General features: G+C 46.7%; 1 protein-coding gene across 1 annotated transcript in view; it reads right to left on the bottom strand.

The window, feature by feature from the left end:
- Positions 1 to 15,048, bottom strand: part of PARP16 (poly(ADP-ribose) polymerase family member 16) — a gene marked incomplete at its 5' end in the record, with an annotated part of 43,256 nt that overhangs the window by 16,705 nt on the left and 11,503 nt on the right. Inside the window, 5 exons of the mRNA XM_015568465.1 lie at positions 2,215 to 2,296; positions 4,119 to 4,260; positions 6,154 to 6,325; positions 10,007 to 10,213; positions 12,957 to 13,094. Of these exons, the coding sequence (XP_015423951.1) occupies positions 2,215 to 2,296; positions 4,119 to 4,260; positions 6,154 to 6,325; positions 10,007 to 10,213; positions 12,957 to 13,094 (741 nt within the window). The remainder of the gene's footprint in view (positions 1 to 2,214; positions 2,297 to 4,118; positions 4,261 to 6,153; positions 6,326 to 10,006; positions 10,214 to 12,956; positions 13,095 to 15,048) is intronic.

Below are 15,048 nucleotides of genomic sequence, written 5' to 3'. Positions count from 1 at the left end.
GCTGTCTCCTTTGCATGCTCATCCCCTCTACTGAGCCACTGAAAATAAATAATAGTGGTGATGATGATGACGACGATGATGATGATAATAGCAGCTGAAACATACCAGGTTTTACTCTGTGCTGGGCACTACTATAAATTATCAGTTTTTTTAATCCTCAAAATAATCCCAAATCCATTCTCCAACCACCCACCAGAGTGACTTTTCTCAAAACCAAATCTGCTCTCCCACTTAAAAGCTCTGCTAAAAACCTTCTAATGGCGTCCCCGGCCACAGCTTGTAAAGTGTTTCATGATCTGGCTCCTGCCCATCTCCTCAGCCCCATTTCTCACCACAGCCTCTTCCTATGACCCCCATGCTTTTAGCTTCTCCATTAAGAACTCTAGGTCTTTGTGTGTGCTGTTCCCACTGCCTAAAATACTCTTCTTCCACCGCTTAGCCAAATACTGAGAGCTCTTTCAGGTTCCAGTTGAACATCACCTTTTCTGGGAGCCAGAGATGGGGGCTATATGTAGCATGGTGGTTATGAGACCCACAGTCTGAAACCAGTCTGCCTAGTTCAACTCCCAGCTCTGCCACTTCCTAGCCAAGTAACCTTGGGCAAGCTATTTAAACTTTCTGGACTTCAATTTTTTATCAGTCGTGAGAATTAAAGAAATCATACGTAAGGCACATTGCAGTGCTACTAGTGTCACTTCCACACTTCCAGGCCAGGTTAAGACGTTTTGTCAGTATTTCCCAAAACTCCTTTATAATAACGCCATATGATGTCAACCTCACTGCTGAGAGCGTCCACCTGCCCATCTTGCCAGACTGTCAGCTCGATGAGGACAGGGACTTTTGGCCTTGGTCCTGTCCTATTTCTAGTGCCTGGCACACAGTAGGTGCTCATATTTAGTATATCAACACCTACCAGATGATATATCCTGATGATATATGCTTTCCAGCAAACAGCCACTTCACACAAGGAAGGAAAAAGAGGGTACGATTTTGAGTAAAAGGGCATACAAGACAGGCAGGCTGAGGCTGAACGCTGTCACAAAGGCGAACGGGTAATTAGGAAAATACCTTTATTATTTTTGAAATGTTCCAATAGTCAATGTAAAAACCATGATAGTGACTTTTTCACTTCACAAATTATAGAAAATTACTTTCCCCATTCCTTACAGAAACCTCTCCCCACAATCCCCAGCAATAAGACAGGCTCCATTATGGCTGAAGCAGGGCAGGAAGGAGGGGCAGAGAATACGGCAAGTAGAACCCAGGCTCTCTGGGCAGCCAGGGGCTTTTCCTGCCCAGTTTGAGTCCCAAAGACCTGTGACCCCTCTGAGGCAGGCTCAGTCCACGCGTATGGGTGACACACTGAGGCAGACCTCTGTCCTGAAGGCTGACAGTGGCAGAGGGCCTCAGGCGGGGCCCTTGTGCCTGGCAGGCCACATCAAGGCAGCTTCATGAGAGCGAGATAGGAGGCAGGCCTGCAGTTATAATTAGCAGTTAGTAATTTTTAGAAAAAGACACTTGAGTTGCTCAGTGTTAGGTTTGTATTTTTTAATCAGTACTCTGACTCCTTCCTTTCTCATCCATGGTCGGGCACGGGGTTACAGCTGCAGCAGAATGCTGTTTGTTGATTTGAGAAAACTGAAAATGTTTTGTACTTACAAAGGTGGATGGAATTCAAAAACCGATCCCCACCGATTTTTATGAGAAACATGACTATTCCTCTTGAGCGTCTCAAGTCAAAACAAGGCAACCGCCTAGTGATTTATCGTCCCCACTACGCATTTTCCGCCTTCCAGAAGGCATTAGAGAAGGGGCCAACGTCCGCCAGGAGCGATTGTAAACATACCACTGACAGCTTGGACACTTTGTTTTTAAATGCAGCAGGACTTTTTCCTTTGGCCCTGATGGAAAAGCCAACTCCCTAGGGCTGTTTAGGCAGGAGCAGACAGGAGGGCTCCCCAAAACCTATGAGCGAGGGCTTAGTGGTCCCCCTTGGCCGGAGTGTGGCTGGAGCATCATCAAAGGCAATTGATACATTTATGGCATATGAAAATTGTCCTGTGGTCCCCAACTGGCTCAACCCGGCTGGATGCGGGGCACGGGAGGTACAAAACAAGGCACGTGGTGGAGGTGGTCCCCACTCCAGGCCCAGAAAGATTATCTCTTCGCACGATTCCAAAAGTGTTGGAAAGTGGAGGAGTTGATGACACTCACTATGAGCAGCAGCAGCAGGTACAGGAATATCATGACCGTAAACCAATGGCTGGAAAACCAGGACAGCTGGCTTGAAGCCCTGCTTAAAAGGGAAAAAAGAGTGATGTTGGCAAAATGAGAAAAACATTTTTTTTTAAGTGTATGCAACAACTCCTGGCTCAAAGATGAAATGATGAATTTCATCCTCTGAGTGAGCCATGAAATGAAGCTTCGTGCGTTCTCCTTTGCTCGAGAAATCTGAGGCTGTTTGCCCTGGCACTGACGCGCCTTTCACCAGAACATGTTCTAAATGTACAAAGACAGCTATGCAATGAGCTCATCCTGAGCTTCCCTTTTATAGCTGCTCCTCTTGAACCTTCTCTGTCCTGTCTTTCCTTAAGCAGGACTTTGGTATCTAAAAGAATGACCTCATTCAAGGTGTCTGCCCAGATGGCAGCAGGTGGCAGGTTATTTAGCAAAAGTCGTTTCACTTTTAGACACCTACAGATATCAGTCCGTGCTGGGGAAATCCTCTCTGGCCCGCTGGGAGATGATCTCAACTGTCCAAGTGTGCACTAAAGAAACATTCCAGGAGCAGTGGGAAGGAATGGAATTTTCAAATACAAAGAGCCAGACGGTTTTAAACCAAAGGATAATGTCCACCAGACTCAGGAATGCTATACAAATTCCCCAAATTTGACGGGAAGGTTTTTTTTTTTCCTGGTTTATGAAATCCTGAAGCATGGAAACCACGGGATGTACAACAGGAGTGGGAAGTATTAAGTGATCCCCTTTCCTGTCTTACTTGCTCACCTGCTGCACATCCCCATGAAAAGCTAGAGCCCAACAACGCAGCAAGATCTCAAAGTGACCTCGACCCTGGAGAACCCTGCACCCCCCCACCCCACTCCCACCACCACATTGCTGAGGTGGGATGAGGCATCTACCATGGCTTTTAGGAGTCAGAAGGCCTCATCTGCCATTGGGTTCAACACGTTCACTTTAAAGATGAAGATGGCCCGGCCCACATGGCTCAGTGTTGAGCATCGACCTATGAACCAGGAGGTCACGGTTAGATTCCCAGTCAGGGCACATGCCTGGGTTGTGGGCTTGATCCCCAGTAGGGGGTGTGCAGGAGGCAGCCGATCAATGATTCTCTCTCATCACTGATGTTTCAATCTCTCTCTCCCTTCCCCTTCCTCTCTGAAATCAATAAAAATGTATTTTTTTAAAAAAATAAAGATGAAGATGAAGCATCTCGGGTCCAGAGAAGATGGTGGTTCAACAGGCACCATGGAAAGTGACCGAGCTGGGCAGCACCCGATCCCAGCCAGTGTCCAACCACCACCCTGCCTCTCAGCGTAATCTAATCAATGGGTTTCAGAGTGAAACCAGGAGCCTAGGGCTGAGGGGCCCCACAGTCTAGGGCAGCCAATTTGGCTTCATTCAGTCCCTCATGTCACTTGTGTTTACGAATCTCTTTGTCTTCTTCACAGGATATATAGTCCTCAAAGGGCCAGGACCACATCTTTTTAAAAATAATTTTTTTTATTGATTTCAGAGAGAAAGGGGGAGAGAGAGAGAAACATCAATGATGAGAGAATCATTGATCAGCTGCCTCCTGCATGCCCCCCATTGGGGATCGAGCCCACAACCCGGGCATGTGCCCTGACCAAGAATCAAACTGTGACCTCCTGGTTCATAGGTTGACGCTCAACCACTGAGCCATGCCAGACAAGCCACGACCACATCTTATATAACCTTATCCTCACTCCTCACCCTGTCTAGCAAAGTGCTTTATATACTTTATACACAGCTGAGGCCTAAAGCTGGAGGAAAGAGGGTGCTGGTAACAAAGAACCCAACACTTTTAATGCAGCCTTCAGTTGTCCTCCTGGGGCACGGACAAGGACCGTCCTTCTTACCTCTTGGCCTGCTTCTGTGAGTACACCAGCAGGTACTTCACTCGCAGGAGCTGGTTGTTGGTGACCACAAAGTACTTTGGAGGGATGTCTCCCCCTTCACTGTGCTTGATTCTCGCTCTCCTGCGATCTATCTCCTTGGAATCTGAATAAGGAAAGTAAAGCACAACTTTACTGGGGGCGGGGTAAGGGATACAATAACAAAAGCAGCAAATTATGAATATAAATGGGTCAAGCCTCCTGGTCTTTGGGGTGGAGAAGCCCCAGCAGGCTGAGGAATAGGTGTGTGTGTGTGTGTGTGTGTGTGTGATATGCCCAATAGTACAGAGGTCAAAAAAAAAAAAAAAAAAAAAAAAAACAGGAGAAACAGCTGGGCCAGTGTGGTTGAGCGTCAACCTATGAACCAGGAGGCCATGGTTCAATTCCTGGTTAGAGCACATGCCTGGGTTGCAGGCTTGATACCCAGTGTGGGGCATTCAGGAGACAGCTGATCAATGATTCTCTCTCGTCATTGATGTTTCTATCTCTTTCCCCCCTCTCCCTTCCTCTCTGAAATCAATACAAATATATTTTTAAAAACACACAGGAGAATGAACAGAAAGACAAATAGGATAAAGAAAAAAGGAATAGGAAAATAAGAGAAATACCAGGTGGGGGAAACTTGGCTGAACAAGGAAAGCAGAGAAAAGCAGCAGATTGATGTTCAAAACAAAAAAATAATCTGGGCCCTAACTGGTTTGGCTCAGTGGATAGAGCGTCGGCCTGTGGACTGAGGGTCCCAGGTTCGATTCCGGTCAAGGGCATGTACCTTGGTTGTGGGCACATCCCCAGTAGGGAGTGTGCAGGAGGCAGCTGACCGATGTTTCTCTCTCATCCATGTTTCTAACTCTCTATCTCTCTTCCTTCCTCTCTGTAAAAAATCAATAAAATATATTTTAAAAAAAATAATCTGGGACGAGGAACAGGACTTGATCTGAGACCTGTCTCTTAGGAGGCATTTTAAATTAGCCATTCTGGATTCGAGCTTCTTAGAACACATCTTCTACTCTTTGTACCAAGGCTTGTTTAAACAAACAAACAGAAACAAAACTTTTAATGCCATGAAAAGCCTTAGCAATTTAAAAAAAGCCAAAGCTGTGTGACAGCAGACGTTGCAAGGTTTTGTTTTGATGTTTAATGTCACGGTTTGCAAACTTCCTAAGAATTATAAATGCAAATATTCATGCTGTCTGGTTTAAGAGGTTGGCGTCAGACCTGGGCCCGTTTCTCGGTTCCAGTTGTTTTACATTAGAGGCCAGGAACAGTTTTCTCAATTTTCCTTTTCTCTTTGGAACCAACAGGCCAGTTCTGGAGACCAGAATGACAGTTCTGTGACTCTTCTGCCTTTGCAGGCAAAACAGCAGGGGGAGCCGGGCAAATAATCTAAGGGACGTATTAGGGAAGTAGACCGAGGCGGCCAGCGAGTCGTCTGCTTCCTGGAAGCCTGGGGTTTACTGTCCGTGGCCTCAGTTGCCTCTCACATCCTCCAAGGGCTCCAGCACACACAAGAGCATCCTGGAGGGACAGGTCTAAACACACGTATTACCTTCAATTTGGCAAATATTTTCTGAATGTCAAGTATGAACCAGGCTCCCTACTGATAGCAGGTGTCCAAGCCTGACTGAGTCCCACTTCCTGCCCTCAGGAGCCCACATTCCAGCCTCACACACCCACGTTCAGCTATCACATCTCGCTTCCTCCCCAAAGCTCTCTCTGAGCATCTGAACCCACCGACGGCTCCGTCGTCTGATCTGCCCGGTGGATCCCCTCACCTGGGACTCTCTACCTACCACCTTATAGTAAGTGACATCTTTTCTATTGTGTGTTCAATACCATAAGGAGACTGCTCACTGCTTGAAGGCAGGCCCCTGTCCTACACTGCTCTGGACTCAGCCCATCCCTTAGCACGCAATGGGTACTCCACCCAAGAGTTGGGCCAACAGCGAGAGCCTACGCACCCTGAGGCTGCAGCCTAGTTCTGGGCCCAGGGCTCACTCACCTTTCTTCTTGGTTTGGCACTTGACATCTGGATGGTCTATGACCTCACACACAGCCACGCAGCTGAGGATGGGGCCAAGGAGGCTCCGCTGCCACCCATAGCCATGGGGGCTATAAATGAGGGCCAGGCTCAAGTCACTGGTGAGGTAGGTCCCTTCCCCGAACAAGGATGTCTAGAACAGCAGAGCCCACCAGAAAAGAAACAAGGCTGGGTAAGTATAAAACGGAACAGCAAGGCAACACAAGTCTTTCTTCAACAGAATTATAAACACAACATTTTCAAGCCTTCTTTTTTTCCCCAGTGAAAAGCATAAACTCAAATAATCCTATGACATCATTATGGGGCTATCGCTAAACACATTCCTATCTGACAACCGGGCGACTGTGGATACACCTGATTAGCCTGGCAAACTAGTAGTTCCTGTGGTCAAGGTTGAGTGAGAAAAACATAAGTATTAAAAGTCCAGCCTGGTGGGTGTGGCTCAGTGGGTGAGTGTCAACCTATGAACCAGGAGGTCACGGTTCAATTCCGGTCAGGACACATGCCCAGGTTGCGGGCTCAATCCCCAGTGTGGGGCATGCAGAAGGCAGCCAATTGATTCTTTCTCATCGTTGATGTGCTTCTCTCTCTCTCCCTCTCTCTCTCTCTCTCTCTCTCTCTCCTTCCCTCTTCTTTCTGCTCTGAAATCAATAAAAAATATATTTTTTAATTAACAGGGTGTTAATTAAAAAAAAAGAGTCCAAACAGACCCAAGTTTAAATTCTGCCTATACCTCCAACAAGCTGGCAAGTTGTAAAAACTCTTTGGCTGGGGGGTGGGAGTGACTGGAGAGAGGTCAATGGAGGGAAAAGGATACATATGCAATACTTTAAACAATAAAAAATTTAAAACAAACAAACAAACTCTCTGGGTCTCAGTTTCTGCATTTACAAAATGGTGATAATAGTGTCTCCTTCATAAGGTCGTGGATGAGGATTCATTGATCAGGACTCCTGGCACATGAGAGGGGTGGGCACGCCAGCACAGAATCTTGTGTTGTAGTAAATGCAGTAATTCCTGCTACATGAAATGCATGAGCATGGCTACACTGATGGGCTGGCAGAAGCAAAATAATACTCGTATGTACTAGGAGGGGGATCGCACCTTAAGGGGGAAGCAATCTGAGTCATTACTTAGAAAGGAAATGAATCTCTCAGACCAGAAACTATAACTGAATGAAGAAGCCTATAGGAGGGTCAGGGTAAGTTTTACTCTTTGTATTGGTGTTGACCTAGAAAATGTCCAAAAACCTAGAAGGCAGCTCCCTGGTGGTAGATGCTAACTTGGTGCCCTCCATGAGGAAGCATGCCAGGTGAGAGACAAGGATCTCAGGTTAAATACCTCCAGTTGAGCCTACAGAAGGCATAGCAAACAAATCCTTGCCCATGGTAGACATCAATAATCAACCATGATGGCCAACATAAAAATATCAATGATGGTACTCATTCACACTGGCTCAGAGTCCTTCTCAATGCGACATCCAGGTAGCTGCCACCCAGAGCAGCTGTTATTCTGAGGCCACAGCATCAGTATCACAAGACAATGAGTGGACTCTAACAGCACACTGAACATCCTATGCTTGGGAATTGAGAAATGTCTTGTCTGGTGGCACCAGACTTCCAAATTCTAAGCCAATTCAGTGACGCTTAAGGGATGTGAAACAAGCCTTTGCTCGGCCTTTGGAAAGCCCCGTGCTGGGTTAGGCAGAGTTCCCATGTCTTAAAAGCCTGCACAGACCTCTCCAAGGATACTGGATGTCCCCTGATCTGACCCCATGTCCATTCTCCCCTCTGCCTGTATATATACACCTTCTAGACTCGAGAACCTCAAGCGTGGTGCAGTGAGCAGAAGAGTGGGAAACTTGGGGTATCTCTACCATGAGAACAATCCCACAGCTTCAACTGGCAGATGTCCCGCTGAAAATCCAGACAGAAGAGGCAAGAGCAGACACTTTCGCAAAGGATTCTGATGAGATGCTGCTAAGTAGCAAAATCCCTGGGGGACTGAAGTGAAGGTCTGGTGTACAAGACTGTAATCTGCAGGCAACTTCAGGCTGGCTCTGCTGTGGGGGGAGGCCCGGGATTCCAGTAGCCTGGCCGAAATAATCAGCTGAAAGCCAGTGTAAACAAGCTCGTCATCCTCAGCAAAACCTAACTGCACTAATTGCTAATCTGCTGCAGCGCTGCTGGGAAGTCTCTCCTGCTCCAGGATGCATCAGCCACAGGTCAGCCTGTGGCCCAGGGTGCCAGCCCTCAGACAGGGCAGGTGCTGCATGACCAGAGGAAAGGCTGCAGCACTGCTACTACCCAAATTCCTAGAAAAGCAGTGTCCTTGGTGCTTAGTACAGGAAGACCCTTTGCATGCCTGAGCTGTCTCAATCCTCTCGCTCACCAGAAGGTGGGTGATGGTGCCCTACTGTACAGATGAGGACACTGAGGCTCAGAGAGTTTAAATCGATCTGCATAGGCTGCAGAGCTGCTAAGGTGGTCTTTTTTGGCTCCTGTCTGTACTCTCCCCCTACACTTCACAGAGAGGCAAAAAAGTGCCAGCGGAGCCCTAGCTGGTATGGCTCAGTTCGTTGACCATCATTCCATGCACTGAAAGGTTGCCAGTTTCATTCCCAGTAGGGCACATGCACATGCCCAAGTTGCGGGTTCAATCCCCAATAGGAGGCAGCCAATCGATGCTGTGCTCTCACTCTGTAAAAATCAATTTTAAAAAAGCTTTTTTAAAAAAAATGTGCCCTCAGTGGTTGAGTGTCGACCTACGAACCAGGAGATCACAGTTCGATTCCCGGTCGGGGCACGTGCCTGGGTTGTGGGCTCAATCCCCAGTTTGCGTCATACAGGAGGCAGCCAATAAATAGTTCTCTTTTATCATTGACTAGAGGCCTGTTACATGAAAACATTCGTGCAATAGGCCTTCCCTTCACCTGGCTGCCGGCGCCGGTTTTCCTCCAGCACCCAGCACCCAGGCCTTTGCTCCAGCCAGAGCTGCCTTCATGCCTTCGCTGCTCCGCTTTGCGCCCATGTATGCAAATTAACCGCCATCTTTGTTGGCAGTTAATTTGCATATCTCACTGATTAGCCAATGGGGGGCATAGCGAAGGTACGGTCAATTACCCTGTTTGTCTATTATTAGATAGGATTTTTTTTTTCTCCCTCTCTCTCCCTTTCCCTTCCTCTCTGAAATCAATAAAAATTTATATATTTTAAAAATGTGCCAGTGGAGAAGGGGTTGTTGACACTGTTTTTGATCTTTAAAAAGGGAGGACACTAAGGAGAGGAAGCAAACTCAAGGAGGGAGGGAAAGGACCTCTCCCTGGCACATCCCCCAATTTCTCCAAAGGCAGACTCTGTTGGAGTGACCCCTAGAGCAGTGTTTCTCAAACTTCAAAATCCAAAGAGATCACCTGGGGAGCTGGCCTGGGGTGGGCCCTGAGATTCTACTTGTCCAACAAGCTCCCAGGTGATGTGGGGCCACTGGTCCAGGAACCATGCTGAGTGGTGAGGGTTGACCACACACTGGGATCACCTGGTGAGCTTTAAAAGCATCCTGCTGTCTGGACCAGACTCCCAGAGAGGCTTCTCAAACTGCCATCAGTATAGGGATCACCTGGAGATCTTGTTAATATGTAGGTTCTGATTCAGAAGGTCCAGGTGGGCCCCGGATTCTGCATTTTCACAGGCGCCCAGCTGCTGCTGGTCTGTGGCCCACACTTGGAGTGGCAAGGACTTAGGGAACCTACCCCTTCCCACCCTTTACCCACTCTGACCCACCAACCCCCCCAAATGTCAGCAGGCTTAGGCCCCACCTTGTTCAGGTGGCAGTGCAGGCCATTGTGGATGATGGAATGGAAGTTTTCTAGGCGGCTCCCATGGAAGGCGTAGATTAGGTCTCGTTCTCCTTTGGTCTCATAAAATTTGGCATTCGCTGGGTCCGAGTACTCGATTTCAAATAGGAAGTCCGGCACAGGGACAGGAGTGTGAGGGGCACCAGTCAGCTTTTGGATCTTTTCAAACTTGAAAACATGAAGGGAGTTGAAATTTTATTTGGGAAGCTGGTAAAATGTGCTGCAACATGGCCTCCTAAAGCCTTGGGCTTAAAGTCTAATGGACTCTGTTCATGAGGACAACTGGTTTCATGAGAATAAAGACATCAACTTATAAACAAGCTCAGAGCTTACAGCTCAAGACTGCCTTCCTCTGATGTTTTTCCCAACAATAGGCTGAGAAGCATGCATTGTTCCTTCTAACTAAAGATCACTCTTAATTTTCGTAAGTTTCACATCTATTTCCTATATTCCATCTTTACAATCATCTCAGGAGGTAGAAAGATGTGATAAATGGCAAAAATGGCCACATATTTTTTCCTCCCACCCCTTTGCAATGTGACTTTTCAGGTGGAATTCCACCAAGATTCCATCAAGAGATGGAAACTATTTCACTGCCCCTTTAATTTGGACGTGGCCATGTGACTTGCCAATGGGACCTATGGCAGACAGAGGCTTGAAAAGGTCTTGCCCCTCCTTGTCTGCTGCTGGGAACCTTTACCCTTCACTGCCATGTGAACAAGCCCTGCTAGCCTGTAGGAGGATGAGTGCCTCATAGAGGAAGGCCCAACCACGGCAGCCAGCCCAGCTGAAGCCCCAGGCATATAAGTGAGGCTGCCCCAGATCACCCAGCCCCAGGTAAGCCAGCCCCACCCAGAAGGACCACCCAACCAACCCACAGAATCATCAGAAATAATCAGTGTTGTATTAAGCCACTAGGTTTTTGGGGGATGGTTTGTTATGAGGCAAAACTATATATAACTATGATATAAAAGGGTGAGCTATTTCCTAAGGGGCAATAATCCTCTTTAGGGCAGAAACCACATCATTTCAGTGATTTCCAAACAGGTAAGTCACAGTCTATGGAGAAGGCGAAGTTTTCTCTGGGTTGTGATTAAATAAGAAAAATTAGGGTGGCCCTGGCTGGTAGCTCAGCTGGATAGAGCATCATCCTGAGACACCAAGGTTGCAGATTCAATCCCCAGACAGGGCATATATAAGAATAAACCATCCACCCGGCATGGCTCAGTGGTTGAGTGTCAACCCATTATCTCTCTCTCTCTCTCTCTCCCTTCCTCTCTTAAATCAGTCAATAAAATTTTTGAAAGAGAAAATTTAGGGGCATATAATAGATATATATTTATATATTTTTTATATATATTTTATACACACACACACACACACACACACACACACACACTGCTGTAAGGTTGCCATGACCCTTTCTTTGGAAGAACTGTTCTCTATTCTAAGGTCAGGACCATCCTCTTTTATGTTAAAACACCCTTTTACAAAATGATGATATATGGTAGGCTAATGTCCTTGCTTGGGTCAATAAAAAGCTGATAATCCTGGATGCCAACACTCCATATTTTAATGGAAGTTAACTGGTCCATAATCCAAAGTCAAGGAGGTATTATCTTACCTACTTTACCTGCAGCAATATCTCGTAGGTGCCTGATGCCCATATGAGGAATGAATAAATCTCAATTTAACAGATGACAAAAGTGAAACCCAGGTATCACCTAAGAGTTAACAGTCCAGCCTGGACCCAAATATCTCCCACTGACTCCCTCTCCGGGGCTCTTTATGTTATTTTCCCTCCCAACATAGATGGATGTCCCCAGACACCAGAATCCAAGACATCAAATTCTATGCCACTTAAGGATTTCCGTCTTTAGCAGGAGCTTGTAAAACTGAATGCTCTTAAGTTAAAATGGATGAATTAGGTGAAGAACAGTACAGATAAGCCCCTGCTGCCTCTCAGAGGAAAGAGCACCAGACTGAGGATCTGCCATCACACACTCTGGTCCGTGTTATCCCAGTGTGTCCTGGGAGATCTGGCCAGGCAAGGGACACCAAATTACAGAATGTCTGGTCAATGCCCAAAACTATACTGGGAGTGACACACACTCCGTTATAGCTCCCCTCTGAGGTACCTATTAATATTCTCAATTTACAAATGGGGGAAGGAAGACCCAATTATGGGTAGAAGTGGAGTTCAGTTTTATAAAATTAATTTTTAGAGAGAGAAGGGAGAGGAAAAAAGAAACATCAATGCTGAGAATCATCAATTGGCTGCCTCGTGCACACCCCCTTCTAGGGATTGAGCCCACAAACCAGGAATGTGCCCTGACCAGGAATCGAATCAGCAACCTCTTCGGTGCATGGGTCAATGCTCAACCACTGAGCCACACCGGCCAGGCATGGTGGAAGTGGAATTTAAACCCAGAGCATGAGGTTTTCCAATACTTCAGGCTCTGCCTCTCTGTTTCCTAACACCTGGATTAGGCCCATGTTTCTTAAGGTGTGGTCAAGGGCCTACCCTTATCAGAATTACCTGGGCTGCTTGTGATACCCAACATGTATAGAGCCCTTAGCATGTGCCCTTACATACTGTTCTTAGTGTGAAAATTCATTCAGTTCTCATAGCCATTTCCCTGATGGAAGTATACTATTCGCATCCCCATTTTATAGATGAGGAAACTGGGGTGCTGAAATGTACCAAGAAACCTGCTCAAGGTCACACAGCTAGTAGGAGGGAGAACACAGCTTTGCACTGCCAGTGTGTAAGTTCCTGGGCCCCACTTCAGACACAGAATCAGAATCTCTGGGGCAAGGTGCAGGAATCTGCATTTGCAATAAGCTCCCCGGGTTATTTGGTGCACAAGGAGGTCCTAGGAACCTGTGATCCTACAGATCAAAGTCTCACCTCTGACTTCCCTGCACTGTGGACTGTCAGGACCTTAGAGGATAAAATCCAGCTCAGCAGGTCCCAGGCCCGTCTGTCTTTATCTTCAGAGGACTGGAGAAGCTCTTTCAGGTTGGGTAACTTGCTGGCATCTGCAAGCTGAATTGAGGAAAACCTCCATTAGCAAGGATCCTAGACAAAATGAGAAGCAGGAGCCCTCTAGTGGTGAGACAGCAACCTGCACTTCTTCAGGTCATGAATTTCCTAAGAGAGACATGTACAGATCTATGATCCCCTTTCCAAAGAACATCCAACTCCAAGTGCTCCAAACACTGCAAGGTTTTGTAACTCATTTGGTACAAAACCTGACCTCAACTGATATGAGGATCGTTCAATCTTTATTTATCCCACTTCATGTTACATTTTGCTGTAGGAATATTAATTCTGATCATGAGATGCCACCTCAGCTGGAGGTGTTTTATCAAATACATGATATATACGCGGGTGGGTGAAGGGTTAGCAAAGCATGAGAAAATGGCCTGCAGTTAATTTCCTGTCAGCCTGTTTCCCTGGAGGCTGGATAAAGGAAGTATGGCAACTGCATACATAACCAGGCAAGGCTGCTTATGGTAAAAATGACCCAGAATAGTAAGCGGCACCTACACTGGGAGAAGCTACAAGTGGGGAACCCATGGTTTGAGGTTTCCCTGAAAGTGGTGACTTTTTGTGAGGCCCTGGCAGCTATGTCTATGGCGTGCTTACAAGAGAGACCGGTCTCTGTAAAACATGGGGCTTCATTCGGCCAAAGCAGTTCCTACACCCACCCGACATGAACCTCTTTTTACACGAGCTGTCACCCTAAGGACAAAGCCTGGATCCTGGAACTCTGTGTGGACTGCTCCAAGAACTTCAGTACAAACAGAACCCCTGCTGTAAGTTGCAACCCGTCCTAGGGCCTTCCGATTTAGGCTGGTGCCCGTGTGGCCCGCTATAGATGCCAGTTTAGTTGTATCGTTACACCACATTATTGCCTTTGTAAAATTGGGTAGCATCTGAATTCTGAAACTCATTTGGTGCCAGGTTTTCTGTTAAGGGACTGGGGATCTGGATGGACAGATAGCTACAAGGTAACTGTAGCTTTTGCTCAGAAATGATGACTAGAAAGCAAATCTCCCTAGCATGGTTTTTTAAAACATCACCGTACACAGGTGCCATCTGTGAACATTCCTTGGGTTGTACCACCTCCAAAGTTTGCTCACTCGGTCCCCTGGAATGCCCCTTCCCCTACTTCTACCAACCCAGGCACCCCTTTCTCTAAACCCCTACAGCATTCATCCCCTTTCCTCTCTCTCCCCAGTATAGCCAGGATTCCTAGAGGCCAGGGACAATCATGTATTTTTCTAATCCTCCACTTTCCTGGACATAGGGGGGAAAGCAGACAGATCTGGGTTTGAATCTCTGCTCCCCTACCTTTTTATTTTTATTTTTAGAATAGTTTACTGATTTTTTTTTTTTTAGTTTACTGATTTTTAGAGAGGAAGGGAGAAGAGAGATACATCAATGTGAGAGTGTAACATCCATCGGCTGCCTCCTTCATCCCACTTCCCCACCCCGCAGCCCCCTTCCCCAGGGTGTCTTTAAACAAAGCACCGGACCTGTCTGACCTCAATCTCCTCTCTAACATGGGAAGCCCACTATCTCCATATCAGGTTGACAAGAAGATTAAAGAAAGTAGCAGAATATCAGAGCCTGGTTTATATATGTTCATTTCTTTTCTTTTCTTTTTTCTTATATTTCAACCTGAAAACACTCCCAAACACACTTTTACTGGGGATGTAGCTGGTGCTTCATGAATATCAGTGTGGTTTTTCCATTTACAACCACTGATGATTTTTTTTAACTCTGTACTTGAAAATGAGAAACATTTCAGGGCTGCTTTATTCCTCTCTCTTCCAAAGATTCAATCAATAGCTTCAGACTTCTAATAAAGCTACCTGTACATGTCTCGTGAGCATTAGTTTTTAACAAGCACATGAGCCCTAGCTGGTCTGGCTCAGTGGATAGAGTGTCAGCCTGCAGACTGAAGGGTCCCGGGTTCAATTCCGGGTTCAAG

Source organism: Myotis davidii, unplaced genomic scaffold, assembly GCF_000327345.1.
Source record: "Myotis davidii unplaced genomic scaffold, ASM32734v1 scaffold461, whole genome shotgun sequence".
NCBI classification, from domain to species: Eukaryota; Metazoa; Chordata; class Mammalia; order Chiroptera; family Vespertilionidae; genus Myotis; species Myotis davidii.
This window is presented reverse-complemented; position numbering and strand designations above follow the sequence as displayed.